The 20,024-nt window shown below is 36.7% G+C and overlaps 1 protein-coding gene across 1 annotated transcript in view; it reads left to right on the forward strand.

Moving 5' to 3' along the window:
• LOC150104300 (uncharacterized) overlaps nucleotides 1–20,024 on the forward strand; it is a 346,794-nt gene that overhangs the window by 87,617 nt on the left and 239,153 nt on the right. The window contains exon 5 of the mRNA XM_090396282.1: nucleotides 12,705–12,790. Coding sequence (XP_090252408.1) covers nucleotides 12,705–12,790 — 86 coding nt within the window. The remainder of the gene's footprint in view (nucleotides 1–12,704; nucleotides 12,791–20,024) is intronic.

Below are 20,024 nucleotides of genomic sequence, written 5' to 3' on the forward strand. Positions count from 1 at the left end.
AAGAAGGTTTGACATAGGTGAGAAAGTTCAGCAGTGAGAGCACTGTCATTGGAACAGATTGCTCTAGCTCTATGGGTTAGTGTTTTTAAGATACCATATTGTTGAGAAGGGTGATGGTGTGATTGTTTGTGTAAGTATCTCCCTGTATGTGTGGGTTTTCTGTAAACAGAAAATGATAAGGAACCTTTTGGAAGACGTGTGATCAGTGTGTCCAAGAAAGGCAGGCAGTCATTGGCTTCTAATTCCATTGTAAAGTGGATTTTAGGATGCTGGCTATTTAGGTGCACTAAAAATGTATTCAATGTGTCTGGGCCATGTGGCCAAATGGCAAACACATCGTCAACATAGCGTAGCCAGAGGCTAGGTTTGAGAGTGGCTGTGTTAATAGCTAATTTTTCCAGATCTTCTATGTAGAAGTTGGCTAAGGGGGGAGAAAGAGGTGAACCCATAGCTGTCCCATCTAACTGTTTGCATATTTTCCCTTTCCATGTAAAATAACCTGCCTGTACTGTGAATTTAAATAGCTGGGATATATCTGGGGGAAATTGTGAATTTAGTAAGTTAAGTGTTTCAATCAGTGGTACATTAGTGAATAATGAGGTGATATCAAAACTCACCATTAGGTCTGAACTATTTAAGGTGTGGTTTTCTAAAATACTTTTTAGGTGGGTAGAATTTTTAACAAAAGAGGGAGAATTGTTTGTGTGAGTGGTTAGTAATTTTGCTAAATGTTTGGCTAGTTTATATGTAGGACTGTTTATACTATCTACAATAGGACGTAAAGGTGTACCTTGTTTGTGTATTTTTGGAGCACCATATATTCTGGGTGCTTTAACGTGTATGGGTTTAAGTTTTTTGACAATTTCTTTAGGCCAGGAAGTGATTTTGTTCAGTAACTTGCACACCTTATTCTTTTGTGAGTTGGTGGGATCTCGATCTATGATTTGATATGTAGACCCGTCTTGGAGTAGTGCATGCATTTTGCTTTCATATTCTGTTGTATCCATAACTACAGTGGCGTTTCCTTTGTCTGATTTGGTTATTGTAATGTGGTTATTATTGCGTAGTTCTTTTAGAGCTATTTATTTCTTTATGCGGGATATTATTTTTGGGAGGCTTAGAATGGATAAGGATATTGGCCACGTCTAACCTAATATTATTGGCTATGGCTGGAGGCAAGTCGTGAATCCCACGTTCAATGGAAACCATTATTTTGGTTTTAGGCACATCTTTTGGAGTGACGGCAAAATTGTGTCCAAGACTTAATGCACTGGTGGCCTCTTTGGATAAGGTTGTCGATGATAGGTTCACAACGACGCCATCTTGATAAAAATGCGGCCGCTGTGTAACATTGCGTTGCTGGAGGATTTCAAATTTTTTCTGGTGTCGGTTTTTAACTTTAGCAAATTCTTTATTGGCTGTAGAGTCGGAGATTCTATCCAAAATCTCCCATAGCTGCGGGTTCAAAATGTCAGATAATGTATCACGAAGTACACTGATCGAGGAATTTATTTTTGAAAGTTCTCGGCGAGTAGCGTATACCTGTTCCCGTAATAGTGCTAAACTCGCTCTTTTATAAATACGTTGGGCTTTGGCCGAGTGAAACTTGTCCCTAATTTTTATACAGTTTGGTATCAATTTGGCTTTTAAGTTAATAAATAGTTATTTTCTTAACCATCTGTGTTCTTTTATACCGTGAAACCTATCATAACATCCATATTATTAGTTTGTTCAAGTTAGCCTGCAGGTATTCTTATCAGATATATACATATCTTTTACTTTTGCATCATCAGTGTTTAATTGAATATTCCTCTTTAGGTGAGTGTCATTAACCCACATTAATAATAACAGTACAGGTCCTGATATCTCCCTTTTCTTAGACCCCTGCCTTCTACACATTTTCTGATATCTTTGGTCAACCAATCTTCTGTTTGTCACAAACTTATTTTTGCATACCCATCACTTTGATTTATATAATAAATTCCCATATGGCATCCTGTCAAATGCCTTGGCAAAGTCCAGCAGTATCATTGTGTTTCTATTTCTTTTATTCAACTCTTCTGTCACTCCATCATAAAATTACGATTTTGCTAGCAGATTGTCCTCTTCTATAGGATGCTGTCTACCCACCTCTGGATGTGGCTTCTAACCAATCTCTCAAATACTTGAATGACTATACCTAGGACATAGATTAGTCTATAACCGACATAATAATCTTTCTTCTGCCCTTGTATAATGAAATTATCTTTTTCTTTCTAATCATTAGGAGTTATGTCCATATTGAGACTAAAATTAAAGAACTATATAGTGGCATTACTTGCATATTCCTTGAACTTATTTCGTTGATATTCCATTCAGTCCTGCTGCTGTCTGCATCACATTCTTGCAATATCTTTAATATCTCTACCTCATGTTTCTGCTTTTGTTTAGTTTCATCTTGGCCAGAGAACTGGTTTATTTGAAATGAATACTTTATCAATGCGATAACATAATAACTCAGTTTTTTCTTTTGCATTTATCACTTTTTACTGTCTGCTGAGGTTATTCTTTGGTCATTGTTTCTTTCTCCCCACATTGTGAAGTAATTCCCAAATTGACTTTTGCATGCAGGGCCACGCCAACCCGAGGGTGCACTGCACCCGGGTGGCATTTTATGTAGCTAATATCTAATTTGGATTATACAATGCAGTATTAGAGGCGGCCAATAAAAGTTTGCACTGGGCGGCAAATACCCTTGGCATGCCCCTGTTTGCATGGTTAGATAACTTCTTTTTGTAGATGGATTTTTTTCCTTCCTCATGACTGGTCACTCTCCTGTCCTGTCCTTTATAATGCACCTGCCCTAGTCATCATCACCCCAACATTTGTCATGGCATTGGTTCTATAATATATTCTTTTTATGCAGCCTTTACTTTAAAGTTTTGTTTTCCTATTTAACTTTCTTGCAATTCATTCAACTACAGGGATGCAGTGAGTCAAGCTTCCTTGATATGCTCCTTGACCACTTCCTATACATTGATAATTGCCTCTATCATGCAGTTTCTCAAATTTCTTCAATCTTCACAGCTTCAATCTGCCTTCTCAGTTTATTCACTTGTTTTATAGTGCCACATCTACTCATTTTTAAACAAAACTTTCATATGATTTCTATCATCCGAGTTAAAAATGCATGATCACTTTCACAGATTGGATGCATAACAGTCACATCATTTAACAGATAAATTCTCACATACTACAACCAGATGTAATATTCTTGTAGTGCAAGTCCCTTCTGTCATGTGCTTAAGGAAGTTTCCCTCAGTAACTCCATAAATTGTTGTTTAATTTGTACATAAGTGATATAGGAAATGGCTTAAAGGGAGATATTCAGTTGTTTGCTGCTGATGCATCAGCTTGATAAAAAATCAAGCTGATGTTGAGAGTTTGCAGGATGATTTAAATAAGCTGACAAAATGGGCAAAAGGTAATGGATGTCAGTTCAATGTGGAAAAGTGTAAAGTTATGCATTTTGGGAGTAAAAGATTACCAGCTGTGTACTACATTGATGGAACAGTACTCCAAGAGATTGATGAGGCTAGGGACTTAGGGGTGTTGGTGGATAAGGAGATGAAGTTCAGGGGACACATTGTTAAGGTGCCCAAGATTGCATATAAGATTACTTGGTTATTGAGGAACATACTAACATCCAGAGATAAAGAGGTTATTATTCCCCTTTATTAAGCATTGATACGTCCACATTTGGATTACTGTGCTCAGGTCTGATCACCTGGATTCCTTGGAGATGAAGTTGTGGAGAGAGTTCAGAGGAGAGTGACTAAGTTAGTGAGTGATGTAAAAAATGCTCCCTACATTGATAGATTGAGAGCTTGTGGGTTGCAGAGGTTGGTTGATAGGCAAAGAAAAGGGGATATGATAGAAACATTTAAATTACTAAAAGGTTTTTATAAGATCGATGCAGGGGAAATGTTTCAGCTGTGTGATAGTGATGGAAGAACAAGAGGTCATTCCTGGAAATTAAGGAAAAGTGTGGTTAACAAGGGTGTGAGAATGATTTTTTTCGCCTGGAGGGTGGTGAATGAGTGGAATGCATTGTCTGATTCAGTTGTGAGTTCTTTGTCTGAAATGAATTCAAGAAGAGGTATGATAGATATTGTTTTGATAGTTTGGGTCTCTTGTGATGAGTGTACTGACTCCATGGAGATACCCATAATAATAATAATAATAAATTCTCTTTCCCTCCTCTTGCATTCTTTCCATTCCTTCCAATTTATATTCCTATAGTTAAAATCACCCATAATGATAGTTTTTCTTGTATACATAAAGTTAATCTACCTATGCAAATCAGTCTTCTTCAGATCACCTGGTATATAGAAGCACCCAACTATTATTTTGTCTTGTAGACCTCTACTTCACAAGAAACAAAGAAACATTCTTAAACCCATTGATTGCATTTTTCATACTGACATCTTTCATACTCTCTCTCTGTCTCTCCCCCCCCTCCCAGTTCCTAGTGTCACTTTATCTACAATCATTAGCATATAAACTCGCTTCTTATTCCTGTCAACCAGGTCTTGCTTATGGCAATAAGTTTGAGTCCATCCATCCCCAATGCCAAAAAAAAAAAAAAAAAAAAAAAAAAAAAAAAAAAAGCCTTTATTTCTGATGCATCTGGCATTAATGAAAGTGCATAAGACAACCAGCCACTAGACCTTGGATTTTCAGGCATCTCTTAAACCCTAAATCATTCAAATAAGTAGCCTGAGTTGATTCTCCAACCAAATTCCTTCTCCACTGATGTAGAAGGAATTTACTCTAGTCTGATAAAACTAGTTCTACTGTTCTTGGGATTATCTCTTCCATTCTCTCTCTCTCTCTCTCTCTCTCTCTCTCTATGACATTGGTAAATAGGAATTCTGGCTGCTGATTTCAACATTAAGTGCTTAAAACTTTAGTATTTTAGTGTGGAAGGTAGAAATGGAATGCTACATTATGCCAATAATTTCTAGTTCATCTGCATTTACTGATCTAAGGATTCCTTCCTTACTTTATTGAAGATATCTTGGAAGTGTAATACATTTGGAATCAAGGTGTGAGAGCAGACAAGTTGAAATTTAACACTATAGAAAATCAGTGTAGACAACATAGATTGCTGCAGTTATTAGAAAGATATTGATAAATAGAGGTGAGGAGGTTATTATTCGAAACCTCCCTCATGGGAGAGGAATGTCATCTGATAATTGTAGATTGATAATAAAGTGGAGAAGGAATTTGGTGGGAGAATCAACTCAGGCTACTTATTTGAATGGGTTAGAGTTTAAGGGATGGCTGGAAATTCATCAAGACCTAGTGGTTAGTTATCTTATGCATGTTCATTAATACCAGGCGCACTAGAATAGTAGATTGGAGGAAATTAATATTATAGCAACATAAGTGGCCCACTCAGTTTCCAAAATTGATTTGGTGACAACATTGCCTCCAGTTGGTGAAAATGACCATGCAGTCTTGACTTCGGAGATTGTAAAACATGAGGAATTTTCTATCAAGAAGGGGTATTTGTGGAACTACAAGGCAGGTGATTATGACATGCTTAGGAAAAAGCATAAATCTGTACTATGACATAATACACTGCGGGGTAAGGATGTTAGTAGTGTATGGGATAGTTAAGGATCTTCTAGAGGAAGCAGTATTAAATTGTGTACCTAGGGTAAGGAGGGTTAATCAGGTAGGAGGTACATGGATGAGTAATATCATTAAGGTCGAGCTGCAGAAGAAGAAAATGCTGTGGAGGATATATAAAGAGAAAGATGACCAGCAAACTCATTAAGAGTAAAAGGCTCAGGCAAGAAAGGTGACCAGCATGGCAAGGAAGGCAAAATCAGATTATGAGAAGAATTTAGCCGAGCAGGCCAAAGGAAATCCTGAAGAGGTCTTTCCTTATGTGGCCAGTAAGAGTAAAAATACCTATGGAAGGTTAATCTTAATAAGTGATGATGGTCACGAGAAGAAGCAGATAAAAATAGTTGAGTTACTGAGTGATCACTTTACAAGCACATATCTTCCTAGTGAGGTTACTGCTTTAACCTGTGTGACAGACACTAATGTTGGGAACAGAGGTGGATGAATTGGAGGTTCTTAGGATATTGCAGGATCTCAGTGTAAATATAGCTGTGGGATTAGATGGGATATCAGCTAGGGGTTTTGTGAGAATGTGTAAGGGAACTGGCAGTGCCTTTGATTAAGCTGTTTAATTTAAGTCTCAGCTATAGTAGAGTTTCCATGGGAGTGGAAAGAGGGCAAAATTATTCCTTTGCATAAGGAATAATTTAGAATAATTCTAAACTGCAGTAGCAAATTATAGAGCATGACCAAAATTAGGTATAGTTAATCAAGGCGATGTGGAGAGCTTGCAGGAAGATTTAAATAGGCTCTCGGTATGGGCAAAAGTTAATGGATGTCAGTTTAATGTTGAGTAATGTCAAGTTATGCATTTCGGGATAAATAGATTACAAGCTGTGTATCACATTGATGGTACTGTACTCCAGGAAATAGATGAAGCTAGAGATTTAGGGGTGGTGGTACACAGAGAGTTAAAATTTAGAGGACATGTTGTTAAGGTTGCTAAGGTAGCCCATAAGATTACTTGGCTATTGAAGAACATATTAACAAGTAGAGATAAGGAAGTTGTTATTCCTCTTTATAAGGCCTTGATGCATCCACATCTCGATTATTGTGCTCAAGTCTGGTCTCCTAGGTTTCTTAGGAATGAGGAAGTGGTGGTGAAGATTCAGATCCCAAGTTGATGCATGCATCACTCACATGCATCCATCACTTCCTGCATGCAAGTGACGAAGATGGTGAGTGAACTCTAGAATGTTCCCTATGAAGATAGATTGTAGGTGTGTGGATTGCAGAAGTTGGTTGATAGGAGAAAAAGAGGAGATATGATAGAAACGTTTAAGTTGTTTAAAGGATTTTATAGGATAGATGCAGGGGAAATGTTTCAGCATTTCGCTAGAAGGACCTGAACAAGGGGTCATCCCCAGAAGTTGAATAAAGATGTGGACAGTAGGGTGTGAGGACTTGAGTTTTTGCTTGGAGAGTGGTGAATGAGTGGAATGGGTTGCCAGAATCAATTGTGAGTGCTTTTTCTGTTAATGGGCTCAAGGAGAGGTATGATAGATTGGGTCTCCTGCGATGAGCTTTGGACTCCATGGAGGTGTCCATATAATAATCCTTGTGAATGTTATATCATGCAGAACTTCAATGCAGTGGGAAGTGTGGTGGAGGGAGTGATGGTGAGCAAGTAGGTGGTACATAAGGAATTGAGTAAATGTGATGTCAGTAAGCCAGTAGGGCTTCATAATGCATTGCTGTATGTTTTAAGGGAAGGAATATTGTAGGGAGTTAACAGCTTTAAAGCACTTTCTTAACACGAGTTTTAAGTTGGGTCAAGTTACAAAGGAATGGAAAGAATACAATATTATTCTGCTTCATGCGGGAGGTGATAGGACTGAGGCCTCGAATTATATAACAATCTATGTGTCTAGAACTGTGATTAAAATCTTTGAGAGGTTAGTGAGGATGGAGATTCTGAATTGAGTTGACAGTGGCAGCATCCTCTTTGGACAGCATGGATTTGCTAAAGAAAGATCTTGTTTTTGGATAAGGGAGATGTATATACAATTGCATATTTAGACTGCAAAGACCTTTGATAGATTGCCACATGATAAAATAGTGATTAAATTGGAATGAATAGGGTTGGATAGCTGTGCTAGATTGGAGATTGGTCTGATAGGTATCAGTAAGTTGTGTATGGGGGGTGGGGAGCAGTATACCCAAAAGAGGAAAGTCACTAGTGGTGTTACTGAAGGGGGTCTATTTAAGGGTTGTTACTGCTTACCATGTGTAATAATGGTATCGGAAAGGGTTTCAATGGTGATAGTGGCTGTTTGCAGATGAAACAAAGTTGTGAAGAACTGCCAGAAGGGATGCAGATCATGTTGCTTTGCAAGAGGACCCCACTTAAGTACTCATTCACACAGACTATTCAGTTCACTGTAACGAAGTTTTAAAATTTGGGAAGCAAACATGGAGGACAAAGTATACAATTGGTGGGTATGTTTTAGAGGAGATAAGGTAACTTAAAATTCAGGGGACACAGATAAAATTTTGATGATAACACAGCAAAATATGACATTGATGTGCAGAACAATGATGTATAGAGGAGATTATGATACCATTGTATAAGGCCCTCATCATCATGGATGTAGATTACTGTGCACAGATTTAGTCACCTGATTTTCAAAAGGATGAAGAGATATTGGAAAGAGTCCAACAATGATTGAATCAAGTAGTTTCTGTCTGAAATGTTGAGTGAAGAAATTTTAAGGAAATACAATTTGCAGAGTCTAGTGGTTAGGAGGAGGAGGATATGATTGAGACATATAAGTTGGTAAGGGGTTATTACCAGATTAGTATCAATGAAGTTTTTTATATAATGATCAGAAAGAGGTGTGTGTGAGTGTGTGGAGGGGGGGAGGGAGGGAAATGAGCCCATCTGTGGAAGCTGTGTAAGGAGAGTGAGCATGGGAGCAAGGTGTAGATTACTGGCATGGAGAGTGGTGGATGATTGGAATGAATGCATTACCTGAGAGTGTGGCTAGTGCAAAGATGGTAAATGCATTTAAGGCATAATATGATGAGCTGTGTGTGTGTGTGAGTGAGACAATGGGATCTCCCATGATGAATCTTTTGACCCCATGAGGATCTGATGAAAATAATTATTATTATTATGGGCAACTCCAAGGAGTCCTTAGACTCATCGAGAAAGGCCCTAACATCATGTCAAGAACAACTATTCAACATTCACACAGTATCTATCATACTTTGCCTTGAACTCATTCACAGTCATGGCACCTGCAACAGACTCTGGCAGCTTATTCCAATCATTTACCACTCTCCAAGCAAATACCGTAGCTCTAACAACCCTGCTAACCACACTCTTGCCCAGTTTCCATGGATGGCCCCTAGTCCTCCCACCACCAGTCCTGTTCTCAAAAATATCCTCTGAATTAATCTTATAGAAATCCTTCAGTAATTTGAATGTCTCAATCATATCACCCCTTTTCTGCCTATCAACCAATTTCTGCAACCCACCAATCTTCAATCTGTTCTCATAAGGTTCATTCCATAGACCTGCTATCATCTTGGTCACTCGCCTCTGGATCCTCTCCACCTCCTCCCCATCAAGAAGATACCCTGGTGCCCAAATCTGGGCACAGTAGTCAAAATGGGACTTATCAAGGCTCGAAACAGAGGAACAATAACTTGCTTGTCTCTGCTCGTCAAAATATTCTTCAGTAACCAAGTGATTTGATGAGCTGATTTAGCCACTTTTGCAATGTGCCCCCTAAACTTCAACTCCCTATCCACCAACACTCCCAAATCCCTGACCTCGTCAATCTCCTGGAGTACATTTTCACCAATGTGGTATTCTGCTGCTGATCTTTTCACCCCAAAATACATAACCTTACATTTTGCCACATTAAATTGACATCCATTCTCCTTAGCCCAGTCCTCCAATCTATCCAAATCATGCTGCAAAATTTTGACATCGTGTGCATTCACTATTGCTCTACGTAACTTCGCATCATCAGCAAACAAATGAACAGTGGTCCAAGAACAGAACCCTGCGGCACACCACTAGTCACAGGCCGTCTTTTGGACTCTACTCTCTGATATCTCTCCATCAACCACCCTCCTACCCATCTCACCAATCCTATATCCATCCCCATATACTGCAGTTTTTGGTATCCCGTCAAAGGCCTTAGCAAGGTTTAGCAGTATCACTGTAAACCCATTACCCTTATCCAGTTCAGCTGTTACTGTGTTATAAAATGTGAGCAAGTTACTGAGGAATGATCTACTCTTTACAAAACCATGCTGTCCCCCATACAGTATTCCACTTTCATGTATCCATTCCTGTATTTTTCTCTTGACTACTTTCTCCAGGACCTTGACAACGACTCCCGATATGCTGATCGGTCGATAGATGTTTGACAGAAATTATAAGGCAAAAACTGATATTTGACTCATGGCAACTAGTTGATGTAATCATGTTCTATACTTCTTATATATATATATATATATGTAATGTGTTAAAGATGCCAAGCTATTTTAAACCTGGTTTTACTCCCTTTCCCAATTAAGCAAACAAACAAGTCAAGTTTGCGCCTGCACGTATTGCAAGTCTAGCTGACCCTCAAAGTAGTGCAAGTCAAGTCAACTCATGGTAAAAGTAGAATAAGTTCTGATCACTATTCTTAATAGGGATCAGAACCCTTAATGCACAGCCTATCTCCTTGAGGAGATGTATAATTTGTCTGTTTGCTTAATTGGGAAATGGAGTAAAACCAGGTTTAAAATAGCTTGGTATCTTTAACATTTATTATACCTAAGGTAAAATACTTTCTACATATATATATATATATATATATTTTTTTTTTTATTTTTATTTTTTCAGAGTTCATTTTTACTCAGTTGGAATATTATTCAAAAAGCTTTAATGACTGTTACCGAGAGAAAAAGATGACATGGTATATTTAAAAAGATACTACTAGTTAACAAGTTTCGTTGAATAGATCAACGAAATCTATTCAATTAGCTTCAGGTATCACAATCAAAGAAATATATAAAGAATTACAGAGACTTAAAATTGTAATAACAGAACAAGTACAAAAAGACAGTAGCGTGTTTGAACACAAAATGCGAGCTTGAGTTCCAAACAAACGTATACTACGCGCTGTCACGAGTGCACCAATACTGAACAGAGGCAGTGTGTGTTTCAGAGAGATTGAAACTTAGGCTGTTGTTGATATGAGAAGAATCTAGAGAAATTTCTCTAGATATGACAGTCTTTCTTTCAAGCTCATCATAGCACACATGGATGTTAGAAGTTTGAGTCCAATTCACAATGTGTTTGCAGCCTTTGTCTGAGTTAACTGAAAAGAGAAAGTGGCTAGAGAGAGCATTGGCTCTAGTCCTGTTATAGGAGATATCTCTACGGTGTTCTTCCAAACAGAGAAGGATGGATTTAGCAGTCTGGCCATAGTATGGCTTTCCATAATCACATAAAATCTTATATATTCCAAGAAACTGAGTTGGAAGACGTTTCTCTTTAGGTTTATTGAATAAAGTATTGAATGAAGTTTTGGGAGTGTAGTGAAGCAAGTTCTGAAGTTAAACTTCTTGAGAATTTTTGCCAGTTTTGGTGAAAGAAAGCTGATGTAAGGCAAAGAGATGAAGGCTCTGGGGGGAAGAGGGATCTTCAGAAGTAGTTGAGTAACTGGGGGAAAGAAATTTGTCAATTTTCTTAGGAGAGAAACCATTAATAATAAAAGTTTTTTTAAGAAAAAGGAGTTCATTTTCAATTTCTGTTTCTTCTATAAGTAAAGATTTGGCTCGGTGAGCTAAGGTGGAAATAATACCAAATTTTTGTGGGGGATAGTGATGGGATGAAGCATGAAGGTATCTATCAATATGAGTAGGCTTTCTAAAAATTGAGATTTTAATACTCTCATCACATCTGGTAAGTTTCAGGTCTAGAAAGGGGAGGCAGTCATCAGATTCCAGTTCGAAGGTAAAAGAGATTTTTTCATGACCCCTGTTTAGGTGGTCTAAGAAAAAACATCTTCCAACTCAGTTTCCTACAGTGTACAAGATTTTATGTGATTGTGGAAATCCATACTTTGGCCAGACTGCTAAATCCATCCTTCTATGTTTGGAAGAACAACTTAGAGATATCTTCTATAACAGGACTAGAGCCAGCGCTCTCTCTCTCTAGTCACGTTCTCTTTTCAGTTAACTCAGACGAAAGCCGCCAACACATTGTGAACTGGACTCAAACTTCTAACATCCATGTGTGCTATGATGAGCTTGAAAGAAAGATTGTCGAATCTAGAGAAATTTCTCTAGATTCTTCTCATATCAACAACAGCCTAAGTTTCAATCTCTTTGACACACACGTTGGCTCTGTTAAGTATTGGTGCACTCACGACAGCGCGTAGTATACGTTGTTTGGAACTCAAGCTCGCATTTTGTTTTCAAACACGCTACTGTCTTTTTGTACTTGTTCTGTTATTACAATTTTAAGTCTCTATAATTCTTTATATATTTCTTTGATTGTGATACCTGAAGATGTTGATCTATTCAATGAAACATGTTAACTACTAATATCTTTTTAAATATACCATGTCATCTTTTTATTTCTTGGTAACAGTCATTAAAGCTCTTTGAATATATATATATATATATATATATATATATATATGACAGAATAATCATTAACTCGGTTAACATACATAGTTTTATGAAGAATTGAATGACTAGAACCAAGATTTAAGTAAAAAGGTTTTAATATAAAAACACTACTAGTTTCGGCCTGTAACAGCCTTCTTCAGGTTCTTCAAAAATAAAAATAAAAAAAAAATATATATATATATATATATATATTTATTTATTTATTTATTTTTTTTAGCTGAGTATATTTGGGTGATGATGCATAGTTTCATAATGCTGAGCATTATAATTATATTATAATGCACCATATTTCAAAAAAATATATATATGTAGTATCAGATTCATGATTTTATCATTAAAAGGATGAAACATTGAACTTTCTCCCTAATAGTGTTTTATGTACATAGTATCAACTTCATGAAGCCAGAGAAGCCTATTAATACAAGGTCTGCTGTTTATCAACTTGTGCATGAAGAGGACACTGGTATTAAAGGTGAAGACTTTGAGGAAGATAGTATTCGTAACATTAAGTCACAGGCATTCCTTAGGTTACACAAATCACTTGAAGGTGAAGAAGGTATGTTTGTCAGATAATCATTAGCCAGTGGAATTAATTCCATTTAATATTATAACAAACAAATCACTAACATTTTAAACATGGGTCACCAGTGTATAATTAGTTCTCATCCTTATACTGAGACAGCTTAATATTATATAAGATAATAAATCAGGCATGATATACTATAACTTTTTTTACCAAATACTTTGCACACAGTTTTTTTTTAATAATATCTAGGTTGGATGGTAGCAGGGGTGGTCTCTTGTGGGAATAAGTGCTTGAGAAAAGGGGAATACATTGGTTAATGCTGAATCCAGTGGAGTTTAAAGGGTATAATGATAGGCATGGAAACTGACATTTTTATTCTTTATACTAATGCCAGGAATAAAGGAGATGAATTGGTGGCACTGCTAGCATTAGCCTGTCCAAATATTATTGGGATCTCTGATACGTGGTTGATGGAAGATGATATACTAACAGGAATAGAAGTAGCAGGACACAGAATTTTTCAACGAGATAGGAAGGAAAAACATGGTGGTGGAGTATACTACTTATGATAAGTGATGACTTATGTCCTTTCACATTGGAGGATTTGGAGCCAATGACACTAATGGTTTTGAAAGTATATGGTGTGAGGTTAGAGGTGGGCAAGATAGGATATTTAGTGGGGTGATATTACATGCAGGGAGGAAAGAGGGTGAGGAGCAGGAGCTGTTTAGGCAGTTGAGCTTGGCAAGCACAAGAAGAAGGTTTGTTATGGGAGATTTTAACTACAGCAGTATAAGTTGAGTTGGGAAGAGGAAACTGCATGTAGTAATAAGGGAATGGAATTTCTAGAATTCTTGAAGGACAAATGTCTTAGGCAACATGTAGTAGAAGGAACATAAGGTTCAAGAGTTTTAGATTTGGTTATAGCATCAGAAGAGCTAATTATAATTGAGATGGCATCTCCCTCTGCCTCCAGTTGGAGAGAGTGACCACATGGTTTTGACTTGGAAGATGAATTCCTCCCTCCATGGAACTGACCCAAGTTGATATCTAAGACTATTATAATTCCACATCAACTTGGGTCAGTTCCATGGAGGGAGGAATTGGAAGGGCGAGATATCATTAGTGCTTGTGAAATTACGAAGGAATATTTGTTAGCAGCAGTATTCCACAAGTGAAGAAGAGGACACAATTTGGTGTAAAGTGGATGACAAACAACATCAAACAGGAACTGCAGGTTAAAAAGAAGTCATGGAAGAGATATAAGGAAAGAGGGGTGGAGAGCAGATGCATGAAGAATGTAAGACTCAGCAGGCCTGTAGGTAAGGAAGGCAAAACTGGAATACTGAGAAGAGATTGGCTCTGAGATCCTAAGAAAATCCTAAGGAATTTTTTAGCTATGTGGCCAGTAGGAGGAGAAATGAATGTGGAAGAATGACATTGTTGGATAAAAATGGGAATAGAGTGACCGATGCAAAGGAGATAATGGAGTTGTTCAATGAACACTTTATTGGGGTATTTCATCTTGAAGAAGTAGGTTTTAATACTAGAGGAATAGGGAGGTTCAGGGTTTAGAATTGCAAAAGGAGTGTGTGTGTGTGTGTGTGTGTGTGTGTGTGTGTGTGTGTGTGTGTGTGTGTTTCAAATACTCTGGATGTCAGTACAGCAGTGGGACGATGAAATTTTGCCATGGGTTTTGAGAGAATGTTCTAAAGAACTGACAGCTCCGTTGACTGCTTTTCAATGAAAGAAGTCTGGATAAGGGAAAAGATACAATACCAAAGTGGTGTTGTATCCATAAAAATTGGAGAAGACACCAATGGGCTAATGTACTCTTTACAAATGAGTCATTTTAGTTTTTCCTCCGATTATAGATGACACTTTGTCTGGCTTAAAAGTGGTACTACTTCCAATCAAAAGAATGCTTGATAGGGATAGATATGGCTGTGTGTTCTAATACCCTTCCCACACCCATGTGGGAAGGGTATTATAATTGATTTTGTCTATTCCTTTGGTTCTTTGCCTTCATTCCATATCACACAGATGATATAATTCTAAATAAATCCAGTACAAGTCTGCAAGATTCCCTGAATAAATTGAAAAACTGCTGTAATAAACTTAGTATGAAAAGCAGCAATAAAAAGACAATGAAAATATGAAGAAACATTGAAAACAAACTGCATCCATCCTGAATGAAGAACCTATAAAACAAGTATAGCATTTCAGCTATTTAGGTTCAATCTTAAGTGAAGATGGCAAATTAAATATGGAAATAGACAGCAGAATTAGCAAAGCTACTATAGTCGGAAGTCAAGTGAATATATATATATATATATATATGGAATACGAGAGAAATTAGTCAAAACACTAAACTAGCCATATACAAGACAGTGTTCAAATCAATTTTAACTTATGCAATTGAGAGCTGGGTTAGAAATAAAACACTTGACCAAAGACTGGAGACCATAGATATAAAGTTCTGAGAAAGAGTGAGTGAGTGAACAGATAGCATCAATGGCAGTATCATATTATAAATAAGGAAATTAGGAAAGTACTTGATGTTGTTAGCATTCAGGAATGTGTTAGCAGAGCTCTTCTCAGGTGGCATGGTAATTTAAACAGGATGGAAAGAATTAGCAAAAAAAGTGTTTTTTTTTGCTAGAATGCAGGAAGCAGACCCAGTGGAGGACCAAAATCTAACTGGATTGATACAGTAAAATGTGCCTTAGAAGACAGAAATATAAGACCAGATAATATTGTAGTCTTGACAGATAACAGATTAATTTGGAAGAAAATTGTCAATAGGAAGTTAATACTAGTTAAAACATCATAATATCCTGTACACCTGCTGTGACATGTCAGGAATTTGATGATGATTATCCCTTTATGTCTATCATATCTCACTCCTATTCGGAAGATGCTCTGCATATTGCATTTTCTTAGTCTTTCTTCATACTAAACATTACAGAGAGCAGAAATCATCTTACTCAGTCATCCTTGGATTCTTTCCAGTATCTCTTCATCCTTTTGAAAACCAGGTGATCTGTGCACAACACTCCATATGTAGCCTTATCAAAGCCTTATACAATAGAACCATCCCTATTTCTGATAGTACCCTTCTTAACATTGCTATAATCTGCTGTGCTATCTTCACAGTTTTAGCAATGTGTCCTTGAAATTTGATGTCTTTATCCACCATCACTTTGATATTCCTTATCTCCTCCACCTTCTCTAAGATAGCACTACCAGTTGCATATTCTGTATCATCTTTACTTCCCAAATTTTAAAATCTTGCACTTTGCAACATGAACTGGCAATCCACTTCAGTGCCCTTTTACCCAGTGTATTCAAGTTATTTTTCAAAGTCACATCTGCTATAATCCTTACAGTATTTCCCAACTTTGCATCGTCTGCCACACAAGTGCACATCACTGTTCAAACATTTCCCAGCAACAGCTTCAACCCCCCCCCCCCCCACCTTGGTGCTGCACACCATTAGTGGTTTTCCTCTTCCAGGATATTGTTTTCCCACACAGCATGCTGGCATGTTGTGTATGGGAAAACTGATACCTATCATACAGCCAATCCATGGGAGATGCATACACAGTGGTATCTAAATATACCACTGTGTATATATATCGTGTATTTGTCTTCCTTGTCCAGTGCATTTGTCATCTTGTTATAATTAAGTAGACTGATAAAACATGAACTTTCTCTAATTCATGCTGTTCATCAAAGAGAATGCTGCTGCTGTCAACCTAGTTGTGAATCTTGGTTTTTGCTAATCTCTCAGATATTTTAACTGCAACTTGCAGATTGGCTTATCGTAATTTGGCATTAGTTTTATCACCAATTTTATCATTGCATGAAGCTGAACAATTCTGTTATAGTACGCCCACACTTTCAAGAGCTTTGCTTGGCTACTTCCCAAGAATAGTCGATTCATGCTGAAGGGGAGAAAGAAATGAAGGATGTACGAATTCGTCAACAAGACGCGAAATCACGTGTTTTATAGGTAAATTTTCCAACTGTTATACAAGCAAAATAGTTACCACTTTAAAAACTACAATGATCATAAAAGAGAAGTTAATTTTCCGACGTGTAATAATAAACATCTCATCCCACAATATGGACTGATTCTCCTTCTGTTGACATGCGCAGAAGTGTCGAAGGGTCTGGTATCTGTGGGCATACTATAACTCTCTGGATGTTGGAAATGTTGCTGGTTGAGTGAGAGTTTTTCAATGAGAGACTACATGAAAGTTTGTTAGTCATAATAAAACATGTTGTTACATTTATCATGCTAAAACATTTCACAGTTGGATTCAGTGATAGTTTTTTTAAATTTGGGAAATCTTTGTTGGTGTAATTGTTTGATTGTTAGCAAATATGTGTACATTAAAGGAATTAATATATTGTGGAATATTATGCATTGTTCATAATTACCATGATATAATGACATTTTCAGTTTATATCATCACTGAATTTTATAACCTTTTGAAGTGTGTGTGTGGGAGTATATTTTATTAAAATTATTATTATTTTTTTTTTAAAACAAGTATGACTAGAAAAGGGGGTATTCTAAGTAATTCTCGCAGCTTTTATTATGTCATTTAATTGAGTCCTTTTAATGTAACAGAATTAATGTAGATATCTTATCCACTGGCTGTGATTCTGACTAATTATTTAGAAAACTGAGTGCTTTTACTGATTCACATTTTAGGAAGTTGATAATCAGCCACCTGAACCGGTAAGTGATATTTCACTTTCTGCATGTTGTCTGCTAACCTTATTGATATATTCAGTTTTATTAACTGATATAAATAAAATAATGGTTATGATGAAATAACCAGTTCATGAATAGCAGAATAAAAGCATTTTTATCTATCTGAGTTTAAAGAACTAAAAATATTTTTTCATGATGTAGCATGCATTTAGACTACTTCACTATTTTTTACTGTACATTCTTTTGATAGGCTGATCTTGGACATTCACATACTGAAGTCAAATTTTTCTACGCAGTTTGTCATAATTGATATAAATGTCAGTATAGCATAACAAAGTGCTTATATATTGTGCTCGGTGTTGATACTCTTTATTTGGAAAGACCCAGGTTTGAACTGGAGCTTATCACTTGAGCTAAATTCATTTAGAAAGTTTCATGCTTCAAAGCTTTTCCTTCTACAAAACAGACAAACTAGGCTTGTCACATAAGATCATCATTTGTTAAATGTGTTACTGAATATATCTGCTCTGATGTGCATGTTCATGAAAAGGTAACTACTATTGCAGGTAAGCAGCAGCAAAATCATTTGGTGGGGAACAACAGTTGTATTATTATCTCTAGGAATTTAGGGACTTGTTGAGGAAGAGCCTTTCTGTGTCAAATAATGTCTATCATAGCTCTGTTTTTAATTTTAATTCTTCGTGTTACAGTACCCTAACGCTAAGCCTTAATGCTAACCCTAACATGTTACAGTACCCTAACGGCAATAACTAGCACACATCAACTGCATGCACACTATGTGTGCATGCAGTTGATGTGTGATGTCAATGGTATGCACATATAGTGTGCATACCATTGATGCATGCTTTAGGTATCCTGTTTTTCATTCGCTGATGTATCCTCCATGAGACCAATGTTTCTTTGAAGTGCTTGGAGGAAAAATATTTTGATATAGAATGTGATATAGGACTTTACACACACCACACATCTCTATTTGAGCTTGATATAGCAAAAACAGTTGGTAGCGAGCCATATTCATCCTAACAATGTCTTTTAATACCCAGATTAGAAGCATAAAAATTTGTCTTATCCTCATTTGTCTGATCAAGGTCTTGGTTCGACTCACAGACTTGGATATCCAGGATGACAACACCACTATCTCTTGATGGTAAAAGATCAAGTTTTCTTATGCCTACCTCAGTCTTGATATTTGGCTCCTTTCTGACTAACTATCCTTTCTGTTCTAGTCAGTTATTTATGATTGCATCGTCTTTTAACTCTAATGTTGTGGGTTCTAAAACACATTGAGATATGTGTCATAATTTCTCTGAACCCACATCAAGCCCTACATGTAGTATCTATGTTATGCTTACCATGGGCTGTACGAGCCTTGGTAGGAAGGGCATTTATCCAAAGATGTTGAAACCCTCTCCAAGCCACTAAAGGACTTCTTGTTGACTGTGAGATATAGAGGTCTTTCCCATCTCTTCCTATCAAGACTTAGAAACAATATGCATTCCATTATCAAAGGTCCAGCATAATGTTTTAGTTAATTCTCATTGAATTAAAGATTTTCTAAAGACAGCTATGGTAAAAGGTGAAGATGAATATTGGAGTTTATTTAATCTTAGATATTTTAAGTGAGGAACCATCCATCTCATTGCAGGAATTCCTAATCAATCAGATTTAATAGATGAATGAAGATAAGCAACTGGAATATTATGTGATAGTCTAAGCCAAGATGTAACTGCTTGATGTACTTGTTTACCTAGTCTCTTCAGGATAGTTCAAAGTTTGTTTTCCTAATACTAAAGAATGGAATAATTTAGGTAACACAAATCAATTTAATAACATAATGCGTTGCTGAGGTTTCAAATGGAGCACTGAATTTCAACATTTCTGGATAAGCTTCATAATTTCTTTATGAAGCTTATCCAGAAATGTTGAAAGTTGACTTGACCAAGGTCATCATCCAGCAGCCAGAAAACATTAATCCCAAGTACCACCACTCATCCAAAATACCAAAATATGTAAGAGAGTGGTTGGAAATATTAAAGATGTAATCCTGGACTTTCATTTTCCTGTCATGACCTGATGGCATTTGGAAGATGGTAAAAGACTTTTCTTCATCAATAGCAAGACCTCCGGGAGTAAAATACTGAGCAGCATGTTCTAACAACTCCTGAAGGCCCATTTCAGTTTCAGCAATAAGTATCAAATTATCTGTAAACGTCATAACATTTATTTGGCATCCATTCAAATTAAAACAAATATATGGCAGCATAGATGGAAGAAAAGCCATCAATAACAATATTAAAGATAAATGATGATAAGGTATCTCCTTGTCTAATGCCATATATAGAAGGAATAGACTATGTTTTATCTCCAATACTAATTGTAATGGATGACTTACTATATAAAACTCAGAAATATAATTTTTAAAAAGAACAAGAC

The sequence above is a fragment of the Typopeltis vanoorti genome, chromosome 8 (assembly GCF_054136105.1).
Source record: "Typopeltis vanoorti isolate ZY-2024b chromosome 8, IOZ_Tvanoo_1.0, whole genome shotgun sequence".
NCBI classification, from domain to species: domain Eukaryota; kingdom Metazoa; phylum Arthropoda; class Arachnida; order Uropygi; family Thelyphonidae; genus Typopeltis; species Typopeltis vanoorti.